Source organism: Falco rusticolus, chromosome 1 (genome assembly GCF_015220075.1).
Source record: "Falco rusticolus isolate bFalRus1 chromosome 1, bFalRus1.pri, whole genome shotgun sequence".
NCBI classification, from domain to species: Eukaryota; Metazoa; Chordata; class Aves; order Falconiformes; family Falconidae; genus Falco; species Falco rusticolus.
The window spans coordinates 126,663,834-126,679,392 of NC_051187.1; the positions used below are offsets into that span (position 1 = coordinate 126,663,834).

At 41.9% G+C, this 15,559-nt stretch overlaps 1 protein-coding gene and 1 long non-coding RNA gene across 9 annotated transcripts in view; one reads left to right on the plus strand and one right to left on the minus strand.

Annotated features, from left to right (window-relative positions):
* Window positions 1-1,274: 1,274 nt before the first annotated feature.
* Window positions 1,275-5,021, minus strand: LOC119153395. The gene is made up of 2 exons (XR_005106131.1): window positions 3,385-5,021; window positions 1,275-3,290 (listed from the first exon to the last, which is right to left on the minus strand). It is a non-coding gene; the product is annotated as an uncharacterized LOC119153395 (long non-coding RNA).
* A 96-nt stretch (window positions 5,022-5,117) lies between these two features.
* The window catches only part of TAPT1 (transmembrane anterior posterior transformation 1), a 49,618-nt gene continuing 39,176 nt past the window's right edge, over window positions 5,118-15,559 (plus strand). For 2 of the 8 annotated variants that reach the window (XM_037399852.1, XM_037399862.1), the window contains exon 1: window positions 14,477-14,591. In XM_037399852.1, the coding sequence (XP_037255749.1) occupies window positions 14,582-14,591 (10 nt within the window). In that variant the 5' untranslated portion in view covers window positions 14,477-14,581. The other 6 variants (XM_037399823.1, XM_037399805.1, XM_037399815.1 and 3 more) reach the window with 6 other exon arrangements.

Below are 15,559 nucleotides of genomic sequence, written 5' to 3' on the forward strand. Positions count from 1 at the left end.
TCTCCCTCCTGCTTTACCTTCAAATGTGTGAACCTTATGGAGAAATGCCCCATATATCAGTGAGTTCAGTTACATTGATGTTGAAAAGACCATTTGCTGCTTTTCTTACATAATAGGTGTCAGAGGTTTAGGTATCTGTGCACCAATAGAGGCAGCAGTTTAAGCATGAGTTGTAGCACTTTGCTCAAAATATAAACCCTGATGAAATCTTGACACTGAAAAATGGAGATCAGACCATGGGCAGGAAGAACTGTCATTGACAATCACAGGAAAAGTATTGCTTTGATAAAAACATTCAAGATATCTGACAGAAAGAGCTATAAAAATATTACACTAGGAAACCCCCAGAAGTCTTAAGAAAAATCAAAGCACATTATGAAACTTATTTGTAAGATAATTTGAGCAAGTTTTTAAACATCTGTAATCTGAACTAATTTTCTGTACCTCTGCCCTTCAGTCCTCCTTGAACTATGGTCCTAGAATAAGATGCCACATAAAAGTATCTCAAAAGAATTACTTCTTCCAAAAATGTCAAAGATTGCAGAGGTGGAAAATCATGCTATCACTGGAAAGCACCATTGATTTTAACTGTGCAGCAGCTCCTGTGCTATATAATACAGTATCCAAAGCAAACAAATAATGGAAATGTACCAGTGAGAAGTCAAACCTGACTTTCAGGTATTGTACTGTTGCATAACATGATTTGTACTTGCATTATTCAAGGACATGCTGATGTTGGGTAATGCCCTTAGCTTACCTAGGAGTAAACCAAATTTTTAGTGAGCCTACAACTCAGAGGGGAAAAAAAAAACAAAAACAAAAACAAAAGGTAAACTCTAGCACTGTAAATCTTAGATTTGAATAAGAAGAAAAAAAAAAGTGAAATGTAGGATGCTACTGTCTATACAACAATTTCTTATACTGATTATTTTTCATATGTGAAGATTATCCCATGCAAAAATTCATGTGCTGCTTAGATGTTGAACATAAAATGGAGGAAAGAATCTTTGCATGATTTTTCTCCTGTGGGCGTAAACAGATATTTTTAACTTCAGCTACCAAACAGAACTGACTGAGACAGAATTAGATTATACTTCCAACCAATACTTTTGTACCTTGCAAATATGTAACAGCTGTGATTCTGAAAGATTTAGAACTAAGTTTGTTAGTATCAGTTGTTGCTAAGAGATGCATTGCCTTTAGCAGAAGAATGAATATGCACCCACACTAAGTGGATTGATGAACTAAAAGTCACAAACCCAATACAAAATAACTTGTTTATATGACAAAAGAGCCTGAAAATATTTTATTGTGGAAAACAATCAGCATTATTGCATTTTGAATTCATCATGAGTTTTGTTGACTTGCCTCCTCACAGAAGGGATACTCAGTAATGACATTTTCAAAAATAAAGGATGATTGAAAATCACATTGAAGACTATAACACAATATAATTCTTGCAGGAGACTCTAGAAATTAAACCATTAAACCATACATTTTTAGTATCTAGTCTTTTTTGAATGATATTGCAAATTCTAAAGACGACCCTCATTGACAAAAAGCTTACAATGGAAGACAGATACCAGATGTTTTCATAAAGTTATGAGTATTGCAGTTACTCATAATTGTTTCATACAGCTATGAGTACTGCATTGTTATTACCACCATTTTAACACCTGCCTCTTCTGTATTGCTAGTTAATGTACTTGCCAGTTTCAGGTACTTCTGCTTGGTACAGCACACTGAGTTTCCACACTTCTCTCTAGACTTCTTTCATATTTTGGAAACCGTGTTCATAATTTAATTCTCATATAATTTTGTTGACAGATATTTTCCATGTTTGTATTGCTCTCTAAAAAGAAGATCTTGCTTGACCTCCTTTTAGCACACCTCAGCGATAGACCATGTGTTTTAAGAGGGGATATCTGAGTTGGTGGGGGTAAATGACATAGATGGCAAGGTCTGAAAAGACAATATTCCACCATCAAAAAGCACTACAAAAAGTGATTATCCATTTTCTGAGTTGTCTTCCTAATGACTTTTTGTTGGATCTTCTGGGGGGGGGCGGGGGGGAAATCCATTACAAAAAAGGAGGAGTTTTAGACCATGTGAAAACATTATTTAGAAAAAGACCATCCTCACTATTACTCAGGGTCTAAAGCACAACTGAGCTGGACACACTATAAAAAGCATTAATACTTGATACTTAATAGTGCCAGAATAAACTTTTCTGATATCAAATTAGCAAAAAACCTTCTGTGATGATTATGTATAAGATACATTATAGGTAGATAAACATTACTCAAGTATATGTATGGAAAATTTGAGGCAAAAAAAGAAGTAGCTTGTGCAAAGCCTCAAAGATTAGCAGTGGTGACATTTCTAACAAAATTCAAGTAACTCTTAATTCCCGGTCTGTATTCACTGGGTGATTATCCTAATGGTTTTTTGCTGATTTTGGCGCTGCTTTTTCTCCTTTGAGGCAGTTGTTATTTTGAAAGAATCCTCCCTTTCTCCCCCACCTGCTAATTATCTCTTGGGGAAAAAAGTGGAACTCCAGCTGTGGAAACTTAGACAGGGCTGTGTCTTGTCCTATGAAAATCGCTCCAGCAAAAGGACTGGTGAATGGTTATAAAACTGCAAAGTGGATTCTGACCTGCTGCAGGGTCACTCCGTAGCATGTCTCCTAGCAGATAAGCTACAAAAAGCAACAAAATACAGCCCCTCGTGCCCAAACAGCAGATGGTCCCAGATAACTCCCAGCAGCAGATATCTTCATGAACCACTACTTCCTGTATCAACACTTGCTAACATTTTTTACTAAACAACTTTCCCCCTCTGACTACTTCAAGGACTCAAACACCTAGAGACAGGATTTTGCTGCAGTTGGGTTGACGTTCTGGAAGTGGCCACTGTGCCAAAATAACACATGTAACAGTTGCAATACACACATCTTTGCATGTGGAAAAGAACACATTAACATTCTGGCCAATGATGGGTTACAAACTGGGTGTAAGGTACAGAAGAAACATACAGAAAGACTCTATGGGTAGAAACTTGAGGGTAGCAGCTCAACGTGCTTTTGAAGCATCAAAAATATTGAGTGAATTCTTAGCTGAAACGTATTGCAGACATACTGTTACCATGCCTTCAGCTGAACTACTTCAAGTAGAAAACTGGAAGATCTTGTAAACTAAGACAGGTTATCTTGGGTCAACTCCTGAATGCTGAAAATGTATGTGCTGTCACAACTGGTGCTGGCAATTCATTAGACAGCTTCTCAAGTGGGCCTGAAAGAAGAATATAGCTGGTTGTTAGATGATGCTTGATGCAGCGAACACCTTCTGGGTAAGACTGGTAACAAGGTTGCGACAACTTGTTGACCTTAAATATTACGCAGTGTGTCTTATGGATGGATACAGATTTTATACACAGTTGGAAGGAGAGAAGCAGACCATCTCTCAGGGTGTTGTGCAACTTTGTGTGGACTGCAACAGCAGTCCAGCTGAGGGAACTTCTCAGCTCTTCTTGGAGGTCTTTGTTCTGCTTCCTGTTTTTCCAACTGCTTTTTACACCAGCAGAGAAAAGATGGGAGAAGAAAGCCCAAGCTGATAATATATAGTACCTATCACTGTTAGCACCTTGTATGATACATACATTATATGTTATGAGTGCCTGTAAAACGTGCTCCACTACCTGAAAATACCAAGACTTGGATTAATCCTGCTGGATTTTAGGCATTTAGAACCACTAATTGTAGTGGAAATGGGTACCTCGAGTCTATACAAAGCCTGAAATGTTCTTAATGTTCTTTGAGACAAATGTACAGTTATCTTATAGAGCAGGGGTCTTCAAACTATACGGCCCGCGGCCTGGATAGGGCCCCCCAGGGTCCTCAATCCGGCCCCCGGTATTTACAGACACCCCCGACACCCCACACCCCCCCCAGCCAGGGGTTGGGGGGGAAACCAAGCAGCCGCAGATGACCTCCTGCCCCTTCATCTGCGCCAGCCCCTTGATTAAAAAGTTTGAGGACCCCTGTTATAGAGGAAGACTACTGTGGCCTTCCAAAGAAAAAATTAAGCACACTGTTTTCCCAGGACGAGTGGCTAAATATTAAGCTGACTGAGTGTGGCCTCTGAATGCATGAGACCATGAGAACTGAATGTGAAGGAGATCTTGTAGTTGAAATTCAGGCCTGGTATTTTGTCCTCATGCCCATGTGAATTCCTCCTGCAAACAAGCGCTTTGCTGTTACCTTGAGTTCCCCGCTTCTTATATTCATGTTTACTCCCATATAAATTACAAGCACTTTGAGAGAGGAATGATTATTTTTCGTTAGCATGGCCTCCGAGGAGCCTTATCACCACCGGTGTCACGCTGCCAGTAACTAACTGCATTCCCAGCCTCAGCACTTACTGAACCGCAAGATTCCTGGCTCTCGGGCTGGTGGGGCTCGTTGACCTTTGCAGGCTCCTGGAGTGCTGGCACCTGCCTGCCCCTGCCTGGCGGGGCAAGGTGAGCTTCGGGCCAGCCAGGTGGCTACCGCAGCACCGTCCTTGGCACCGGCCGGCTCCTTCCAGGGGCCTCTGGCAAGGGCAGCGGCACAAAGCCAGGGAGCCCGGCTGTGACCTCAAGTGCCCGGTCCAGTGCAACACGTGTCAGGCAGTTCACCGAAACACTGTTGGCTTTAGAGTTAATAATTCACCTCCCGCTTTCCATTTTCGATTGAGGTCTTTATTTGCGCGGCACAGGGTAGATTGCTCACGTTCTTCACGACTGCTTCAAGCTACTGCCCCCCGGCCCGTGTGACGGGTGAAGCCATTACACACTTTCCTTACGACAACGGCAGCGGAGCCGCTAGATCCCTCCCCTAGCGCAAACACCCGCCCCTGTGCCCGGCTGTGTCTATACATAACGAGAGGCCGCTCCGAGGCCGGGCTGAGCGCGGCGAGCCCTGCCCGCCGGGGCGCCGGCACCCAAGCGGTTAAGCCCGGCGGGGCCGCGGCAAGATGGCGCCGCGCCGCCCCCGCCCCCGTCCCCGCCCCGCGCGCTGGGCACTCGCGCGGCGGCCGGCGCGCGCTGCTGTCGCGCGGTGATGAGTCACGGGCAGGGGCGCGGCGCGGGGGCGGCGGGCGCGCGGCGGGCGGCGCTGCTGCTGGCGGCGAACATGGCTGGCGTGGCCGACGCCGCTGCCTCCGCCGCCGCGCCCGGCAGCGGCGGGGACGGACGGCGCGGCGGCGCCCCGGAGCAGCAGGACGGCGGCCGCGGGGAGCCCAGAACTCTCTGGGGGAGCAGCGAGCCGCGGCCGCCTGGTGCCGGCCCGGGGCAGCCGTCTCCGCAGCAGCGAACGGAGACGCTGGGCTTCTACGAGAGCGACCGGGGCAGGAAGAAGAAGCGGAGCCTCTCGGGTGAGGGGCGGCGGCGGGGCAGGGGATCTGCGCCCGCAGGCCGGGGCGCTTGGAGGGCGGCGAGGGCCCCCGGGCCGGGGCGGCCCCCACGGGAGACCGGGGTGGCCGTGGCGGCGTTGCTTGGGGCGGGAGGCGCCTCCGGGGCGCGCCGCCAGCGCTGGCTCCGTACGGCGCGGCCCGGCCCGCCCGAGGGGCCGGGGCGGGTGCCTGAGGCGGGGCTGAGGGCGCCGCGGCCGCCCGCCCGGGCAAACTTCGGCGAGCGACTTCAGAAAGTGCGCCGGGACCTCGGGGGCCTGGGGAGCGGCGGCGCTCAGCCGCCCCGGGGACGGCGGGCCGGGGCTTCTCCGCCGGCAGCGCTGCCTCCCCGCCGCCTGCCCTGCCGCCTGGCGCTGAGCTCGCCGTGCCGGTGCGGTAGAGCCTCTCGGCGTGACGGCTTGTGTCCGCGCTTCCCGCACCGGCACCTTCAGGAAGGGGAGCGGGGGCAGCGAGGCCCCCGTGCCCTGCCGCGCAGCGTGGTAACGGGTAGTCGCCAGGAGGTCTTTAAACGAGGTGGGCGCCATCCGTGGAAGTGCTGGGCGCTGCGGTCGGAGCTCCGGTGGCGGGGCTGCACGCCCGCCAGGAGCGGCGGCGGCGAGCGGTTTCTGGCAGGAGCGGAGCGGGTCAGAGCCGGGCCCCGTTTCCTGAGCCCCCCGGGCCGGGGGCTGCGGGCCGGCCTCGCTCCGTTGCTGAAGTACGAGGAGTGCTTCGTCCTCTTGGCGGTTCCCGTTATATACACACAGCTATAAGTACAGGAGTCTTCGCGCCTACTGCTGAAAACGGCGGTTCTCTTAGAGCCTTGGAGTTACACGCAGATTATTAGAAGTCACTTAAACTAAATGTAGCGTACTAAGGATTTTATAGGTAAAAATAAGGGAAAATGTCACGGCCTTCGCTATCGATCTGCGGCTGTATTTACATTTACACTTGACCTGGTGGTCTCAGGCATCTACAGAGCAGTTTTTGAAAATAGCCCTGCCTTTTTTGTAAAAGTTGTCACTCGGTGTGGCATGGTTGATTTAAGTGTTGGTAAGGTTTTTTATAACTATTAGCACCTAATTTTTAATTAAGGGGCTTGCCAAAAATCTGGAAAGCGCTCAGTGGTGTTCAGATTTCCAGGCTTTCTGCCTTCATGTTGGTTTGAATGTGATAACACAGGTCTAATCGAACACAGAAAGAGAAAAACAGAAGTTAGGATTTAAGTTAAAAACACTGCCAACAACTGAACGCTTTTCTTGTAAGTTTTGCAGGTGCTGTGTCAGTTTCTGACCTGGGATGTCAGAGGACCTGCAGCATCATTGCAGTCCCGTGGTGTGGATGGAACTGACTTAATTTCCATAGGTTGTAAGGAATTGGCTTGATTGTAGTATTATATATGAATTGTGTTATGGTGAAAAAGCAATGGTCAACACACATACTGATGTGCCTGAAAGACATCTGAACAAATAACTCCTTAAAAAGTAAGGAAATGGTTATAGGTGGGTGGGTGTGATTCCTAACTATATTCCAGCAATTTATTTTAAATTTAAAAATACTTTAAAACCACTGGCACTTTTTGACCCTTCAGGACAGGAAAACATTAGAAGAACAGGCCTCTCAATAGAGCAACTAAAAATTCAAACTCATCTAATGGTAGCAACGTATTAAATAATAGAGGTAGGGTTTTTTCATGATGGTAAAATAGGACCAGTGCAGCACAGATAAGTTGTTTAGAGGAGAAGGAAATACTTAAAACCAAAAAAATCTGTGCTTGATTTGAGTGTTTGTGGAAGAAGTGTGTATTTAGGTTTGATGGGAGTGAAGTGAGTGCCTGGAATTGTTGCATTTAGGATTAAAGTTATGATTATATAACAATAGACACTTACTGAGAAGCAGTACATTTGGTATTTGCACAAATTTTCTTTCCGTTTCTGGTTAATGATTATCCTTTGTGTAGCTATGCATTGAAGTATAACTTTGGTAAATCATTATGTTATTACCCTGAAGGAATTGGTGGCCTTTTATGTTTTGAAGATGCCTGTACTTTTCTGTCCTGAGGTGGAGAGATAAATGAGAATTCTTTGAGCATTAGGAGTATGCTATCTGAAGAGTTTAAATTTAGGCCTCAGTCTAAAACTTTCTGATGGAAAAAGAGGGAAATTTGAAGTAGGGAACAAATTTGAAGTAGGAATTAGTGTGTCTACTTATTTTAAAAATAAAATGATGCTTTGATAGCAGAATTAAGCTGTTTTTCAAATGCTTTATTACTCTGTCCTGCCTCGGTGTCTCATGCTGTTTTCCTTACTGTATTTTTCCTACAGGGTCAGCCACTGATGCGTTTCACAGTTGGTGCAGACCTAGGGCAGATGCTGGGTGGCAGTAAGTGCTCAGAAAGGAGGTGGCTGACCAACTGTGTACTTCAGTGCATCCCCTGTCACTGGAGAGACTGCTTTGCAGTCACAGTCTGGAGCTTGTGTACTGATCAGCCTCAGTTATGAGGAGTGATTATCTCTTAATATCTAGGGCGTGAAAGTCTAGCCAGCTGGAGGAAACTTAAAATCATTGTTTTTTCAACAACAGGCCCATGAACCAGTTTCTTTGAGGTAAGGAGGCGTGAGAACAAATAGCTTATTGGTTAGAAACATAGAATATCTCAAGTTGGAAGGGACCCGTAAGTCACTTTGTGGTGGCTGTCCATATACATCTATTTACTTCGCAGGAAAGTTCAATTGTTTGAGATGCGTTATCTTTAAGTTAGAGAAGGTTGATTGTCTGAGGTGTAAGAAAATGCACCTGGGCAGTTAATTGGTGTCTTCATACTTAAGGTTATCTCTTTTTACTTTTTAAACAAGAAAGAATTGGGTAAACCTAAAAATGTTACAAGTCATAGTGTTACAAAGGAAGACTCCAGAAAATAAGTTTGCAAGAGATCTGAACAACAATTTTGTGGTATGACCTTTGGCCTTATTTCACTGGAATGAACTTTGATTGAAACTTTACATGTAAATATTAGGCTTTTCACTACTTATTAAACTACATGTTGGCTTTGTTTGTTCTAAAATAAATACCTTTAAGGCTTACAGTGGCTTTGGCCTACTTAATAGAAGTGGATCAGTAGTGTATAAATCATCAAAATCACTATCCAAACAAGCTCATACAGGGAAAAACTGTTCAGTTCATGTAGTTTAAAGCAAATGATCACGGAAATGACGTAGTAACAATGCATAATTAACCAGCAGTCAGTGAATTATATAGCTGTGATCAGTATCAGCAACATGATAAATTGCAATAGTAGATATACACAGAGTGTTAATACACCACCACAAACTTCAAAATGCCCGTTTGTTATCCCCCCCCAAGTTCTAATCAGACTCAATACATGTGCCCCCCACCCAAGGCAGTGTAGGTTATAAGCACAGCCTTTCTCTTCTGATTCTTTCATGCTTCTGTTTGGGCTGATTCATCATTCGCTTTAAAAGTCTGTAATTTTCTGGCTACTCTTCCAGCTAGTGGTCTTTATAGTCTTCAGTGTAACGAATATTGAGAAGCCACTGTCTTGAGACAGTTTTGGGTGAACTTTTCAGACACAGCATCTATACTTGCATTCCTCTTGACACTTGTTATCTAGGCAATTTTACTAAGGGTGTTTTGCAGCCTTTTCCTCCGCGCAAAAATGTGGAGTGTTGTACCATGCAAGGCCCACCCCTACCTCCAGTAGTCACTAAGACTTTGATTAAAATCTGACTTTTAACGTGTTCTTGTGTCATGATAAATGCTCTGTAGCTTTTCACCTATGTAAGTGATTTCCATCTTTTGGATGTTGTGTGAACACTGAGAGTTTGTGTTTTTAAATGTCAACAATAACGAGAAATCTTGAACTTTATTGTAGCGTTTTGTCACTTCTGAAGTGTTACCAGGAGGTGGTAATGTCAGACCTTGTCAGTGAACGTTGAAGTTTAGGCTCAGCCTCCTTGCGGTGACAGTCTGAATTTTCATCATTATAATTTCATATTTTAACTCCTTTTGAAGACTGCTTTGCAGCAAGCCATATGAGTTCACTAAACATAGGTCAGTCAGCCTTCGGCTTACTTAAGTATAGCCATTAAAATGCAGAAGACCTGTATGTGTGTGATGGCTTGTCAGTCTTGAAAGACTTCAGTCTGATCACCATTAAATAGCATCATTAAAGCATGCTTGTACTGTTTGTGCACCAAATCACTTGGGATCATGTATCCGTGATCATTTCGATCTTACAGAAAGTTCTTTAACATAAAGGACATGTTGCTAGTGTTGCTGAGAGAGAAAATAGCTTAAGTCTGAAACAGTGCTTAGTAAGTTTAGGAGGACTGTCAGTATGTTAAGGATTAGGTCTACTCGGTGTATTGCACTCAGTGTAACTGCTTTGAGTAATGTTTTGGAGAAATGGGATGTCTGATGAAAATGGTGGCTGGGAAAATAGCTTGTTTTGTTTGTCGGGAGGCAACAAGGGAACGGCATAGCGTCGGACTTGCTTCTCATATAGCTTCTTCCACACCAAGTTCTTTGACATTCTCATCACAGTCAGCAGAAATCTTCTGGGTTAGGTATGATGTAAAGGAAACATAGCAAAATGTAAAAGCATAGCGTTCTTCTTGCTTCTCTTGGAGGTTATGCCTGAAGTGTCTTACACTTGTGTGTGTTCCCGAATGTAGATCTTTCATTGCTGAGATTCATCAGTGCTGAGCTAACAAGAGGTTACTTCCTTGAACACAATGAAGCAAAATACACAGAGCGGAGAGAAAGAGTATACACATGCATGCGGATACCAAAAGAACTGGAAAAGGTGAAGTATACTTTAAGATTTGTTTTAATTCAGAAATGAAATCTGTTGCGTTAAATTATTTAAAGAAATATTTATTTCCAAACAGGTTTGCTACTAAAAAAATTTAAACATCATAATGATTAATTTTCAGTGTTAGTAACTTCAACATTTGTGTTTCAGGGGGTTTTGCCTACACTTGCTTGTTGCTGCTGGCAACTCATGTTACTAGCAGAGATGGACACGACCAACTTTCAAGTTCAAATGATGAAAAATTGATTCAAATATAAAGATGTCACTGGTCCTGAAAGGAATAGTCAAAATAAAACTTTTTACAGCAAAATGTAATTTTATGTTTAAAAAAATATTGTTTTAAAGATTTTTCCAGTCTAAAATGTTTTGAGGGTGGAAAGATTTCAGTCCTTTAAAAATATGGTGATGGATGAGTTCCTGACTAAGGTTTTTGACTTAATTTTTATAGCCTTCTATTTTGCATCTTGCCACTTAACTGCATCTTCTCTCCCTGTCGCAGTGCTATGGCCTTTCCTGGGACATTCCTGCCACCTCCTTTATATCAGCTTAGATATAATTGTGGCCCTGCAGTGAGCCAGTTCCAATACTGTAACGTAGACGAGAGTTTTATTCTGGCTTAACCATTTTGATTAGGGAGGCAGCAGGAATATGCTCAAGGATGATGAGTAAGGCAACATTAGTAGTAAGGTTTGGCTATGCTGCAGAGTAACAGTAATATTAAAAATAGTATTGCTGAAATTCTCAAAACTACTAAGGATAAAGGTACGTGGTAGGGCTATATCAATTTAACTCTAAACTGTATTGAAGGAAGAGTCTCGTTTCACTATTCTACTTTAGTCTCCTGCCTTATGCGTGCTGCCGGTTTTACATGAGCTGTGGTGCTTGTTGGACCATTCTAAGAGTTAAATTGGCTCATAATTTGGCAGTGAATGCTTCACATTTCTTGCTTTGTTTGTTCTCTGCTAGGATAGTGAGCTGACTTGCTCAGCCAGTATTTTTGAGAATCCAGTGCCTGCAAAAGGGTGGAAGGGGAGCTGCATAGCTGGGGTTACGGGTAGAAAGATGAAAGAGTGGGGAGGGAGAGAGAATAGCCTTCCCTTTGTCAGCAGCAGTCAGGTTCCTCCTTGAGTTGAGCTTGTCCTTGGATCATGATGAGACACGGTTTTACAAAACTAAATTCCCAGTCAGTTACTGCAGAGAATCACAGAATGAATGAGGTGGACCTCTGGAGACAATGTAGTCTAAGTTCTTGATTAAAACTGCATCACCTACAGCAGGTTGCTTGGGACCAGATCCCACTGGGTTCTGAACATCTCCAGCGGTTGTGTCTTCCCATCCTTACTTTTCACCCATTGCAGTTTACAGTGGAATATTCCAGTTACGGTGAAGTCTCAGCTGAGTAATAGTAGCGGTTCTACATCACCTTCATTGTAATTATGTAGACTATTACATGTTGTCTCCAAGCCACAAAAATTATTCTGAAGGATCATCGCCATAGATTTCCAATAAAACTTTTAGTGTGAAAGAACAAGTGAAGGCCAGCAGCCTTACGTATTTATAAGATTGATGCTGTAAATTGTGAAATTGGTGGATTTTGCATGGTAGGTCAAACTTCAGTCAGTACTTTGAACATGAAAGAATATGAAACTGAGTAATAAGCAGGTGGATTTTAAGTGATAATTATCTTTTTACACAGAGATTATGAAATAAATTTCTTAGCTCTTTGCATGAGCTTAGTCCAGGTTAGTGTACATACTAGCTATATCAAATTGAATCATCCTCATTGAAAAAGTATGAGGATGAGCACCTAGAATGCAAACTAAGTAGTGTATAGGTCATCACCTATTGGAGAAATCACTTGACCATGTGATTGAAATGTCTGCTTAATTGAAATAAAGCATGTGAGACACTAGGAAGGGAAGAGAAGAATTTTCTTAATGGTTTGCAGTGTTTACTACCTAATAGTGTAATTATAGACTAGGAATGAAAATCATGATTGGGTGGAGTGAGAGCAGATGGAGTAGATTTATCAAAGCCTAATATCAGAATATACTCTTCAACATACACTTATTACCTGTACGTAATTTTAGAGGGGGGGTGATGTTAAAAGGGTGGTGGTGGTGTTCTTTTTTGTTTATTAAAAACTATCTAGCTTCTCTATAAATGGTGTCTCTGAGCTTTTTGGTGCAGTTTCAGTGGAAGCTTTTCATTGTCATAGGTTATATATACTAAATTCAAAGGTGGTCCTTGTTCCTGCTGTCTTAAGGGAATACTTGTCAATTGATCTCAAAATTAAACTTAGCGTTATTTTGCTAAAATATAGTTACTATGGTGGAAAAACTCTGTAAGCTTTTCTGTTAGCTTCTCAGTATCTGGAATGCAGCAGCAAAAATAATGTTTACAGAAATGTGTGGCAGGTTCAGTGCTGATTATATTTCAATGGGCGCATGTAGGCATGCAAGTGGAATGTAGAAAAAAATGGAAAATGAGGACATTAAACAATAATTGCAAATTTTAATACAAGCTTATAGAACGTGAAAAGTCATGGTTGCAGAGAAAAAGTCTAAATGAAAAAGAAAATGCAGAGTTGTTTTCTAGATTATAAAGATGCCCTCAAACAATACAGAGGCAAAATGACAGGATATCTTTCTATTTTGCTTGGACTAAGGAATTAAAAAAAACAAACCAAAACAAAACCCCAACGAAACAAGCCAGGGAAGATACATGTTCAGCTTCAGTGCTTGGATATTCAGCACCTGGTTTAAAAGTTAGCAAAGAAATAGGTAACAATGGTATATTAAGATGCATTGCATAAGGTCATCTGTTATTTGTAACCACTGCTTCTGATAATTTTGAATGAAAAAACCTCTACTGAAATTTTAGGAAATGGTATTAGAGGTGAATGAGTGAATATCAGGGAGGACACATTAATGTTGTGATGGTATTGAAGTACAGACTGCAGAATCGGTAGAAAGAGTATTATAAGGGAAAGCAACAGCTCAGAGATTATAGCAGTGTGTTTGTGCCTGACTCAGTCATCTTACGTGGCTTCCAGATAGATGTACTGGTGTGTACTCTGTAGGATTGCTTTCAAAGTTACAAGGATGCATGTGGACTAAGAGTGAGAGATTAGCTCATTGGACATTGAACTGGCTGTTCCACAAGCTGACAGAGAAGGTAGTTTGAAAGGCAAAGATATTGTGGGAGATAACAGTAGTTGACTTGTGCTTTGGTTTACCTCCCACCCTGCCCAAAACCAGTGGTTTCCTTTCCCATCAGCAATACATAGAATTTTCACATGTAAGTGCATATCTGTCATGGATGGGTAGGCTTGCTTAGATGTTGCTGGTCTTAATTGTGTAGCCAGTTAAGGTTACCTTTTTGTGTGATTTTCCTTGCAGGAAAAAACCACTAGCTTCTGACAGAAGCATGCAAGCATATGCCTAAAGTCCCATTCAAGTAAATCTTAGATACGTTCAAAAAGCAGATAAAGAAGGAATGTCGTGTGGGGAGAGTCTGGTATATAAGAGCTTTCGAACTGCAGAGTTTAGGTCTAGCTTAGATATCATAGAGTTGCTTGGCTTGTGGCTATAATGGAATGGCTTTAACTGTTTCTGTGAACTAAGGATAAAGCATTTAAACTAAGGGCAGTTGGAAATTTGCCTCTTCATATTTTATATTCTTCTTTGTATAGAAAAGGTTGATATTCTCAGAAGGAGAACTACCACAGCTGTAATTAGCTGTGCAATAGAAAATTTAACGAAGTAAAAAAAAATATATATATATATAGTTTATATAAATCTATTATAGGTAGGTAGAAAATGGCTGAGCACATGTACATACAGCTCTACTTTTTTTTCCCAAGGTTAACTTTTGTAACATTGGAGGAAAGTCACCATGGCAAAATGAGCTGCTGTTATATCCAAGTACAATTCAGTTCATCTGTTCTTTAAAGACTGAGTTTGGTGAGCCATGGAGGTCTGCAAAAGCCTTTGGTGCAAGAGCTTGTGGTGCAGAATTTTTGCTGAGTAGTCTTCCAGGTGCATAGCATACTATTTTTCCTGCAGTCCAGCTGATTTAAACAAAGTGAGAGTATTGCGCCTATGTGATGAATTAGCCTTAAGTAAATTTATTTTTCATAAAATAATTCTTTATAAACTTTTTGTAACTCTCTATAAACTACTAATATACTTCTGTTTTATTTTTGTAATTTAGTTGATGTTTTTTGGAATCTTTTTGTGCCTGGATGCTTTTCTGTATGTATTCACCCTGCTTCCTTTGAGAGTTTTTCTGGCAATGTTCCGGTTCATCACTTTGCCTTGCTATGGCTTACGGTAAGTTGATTCAAGAGAATAGTGTTAATACCTTTAAATAACGTTTCTCTGTTCATCCATGTGCTTGATTTTATGGCCTTTCAGTGCTGTTTGAATAACTAGTGATTTCTTCCACTGTAAAATAGAAGTTCTGGTCTAACAGCCAAAGCAAAGGTGTGCATGAGACCTTTAAGCTTTGCCATTAACTGTCATCGTTGTTTCCTTCAGACACAACAGGTTGATAACAGCATATTCAGGTTAGTAACGGACAGAGATGTAACCTTACCCTGTAGTTTTGTCCTTTTAACTAAAATCTGTTTGAACAGTGGTTTAAGATTTATTAGACTTGAGTTAATGATTTGGCTCATGTCTTTTGATAGGCTCCTTGATATCGGAACAAAAGTTTGATTATTTTACAACAGAAGTTTTCCTTATTTCCACAGTCAACTTTGTCCAAAGGATCCCCAAATAAAATGTGTTATTTTCTTTCCTTCGGAGAATCTTAGAGTAATTGGATGGGGCTGACCAGAATAATATTAAGAAATTCTATATCTTAACTCCTTGCTTTTTTGTTCAGATCAATCCTGAGAAGTTGTTGCTAATGCATAGGATTTTTGGTTTGCCTTTCTGGCATAGGCATCAAAGATGGATAGAATTAATTTCCCTCATAAAAGTTGCTACTTCATGGTAAAGATAATTATGCAAATCTTAAGTGTAGCCTAAAAGAAAAAGAGTATTTGTATTGATGTTGTAATTTTTCCTTGAATAAATAAGGACTTCAGGGTTTTCATTCTGGATTTCCCCAAACCTGAAGTTGATTTATGGTAGCTGATAGATTTATTTGTTTTAGTTGCTTGCATTTGCATTATTAATAGTCTTTCATATATGAAGTGCTTTTATATGCATAGTTTAGAATTTATGTTCTGATTAGGGTAAATGCTAATCTGTTTGCATAAAAAAATAATATTTAATGTATAGTCTTAAGTTAG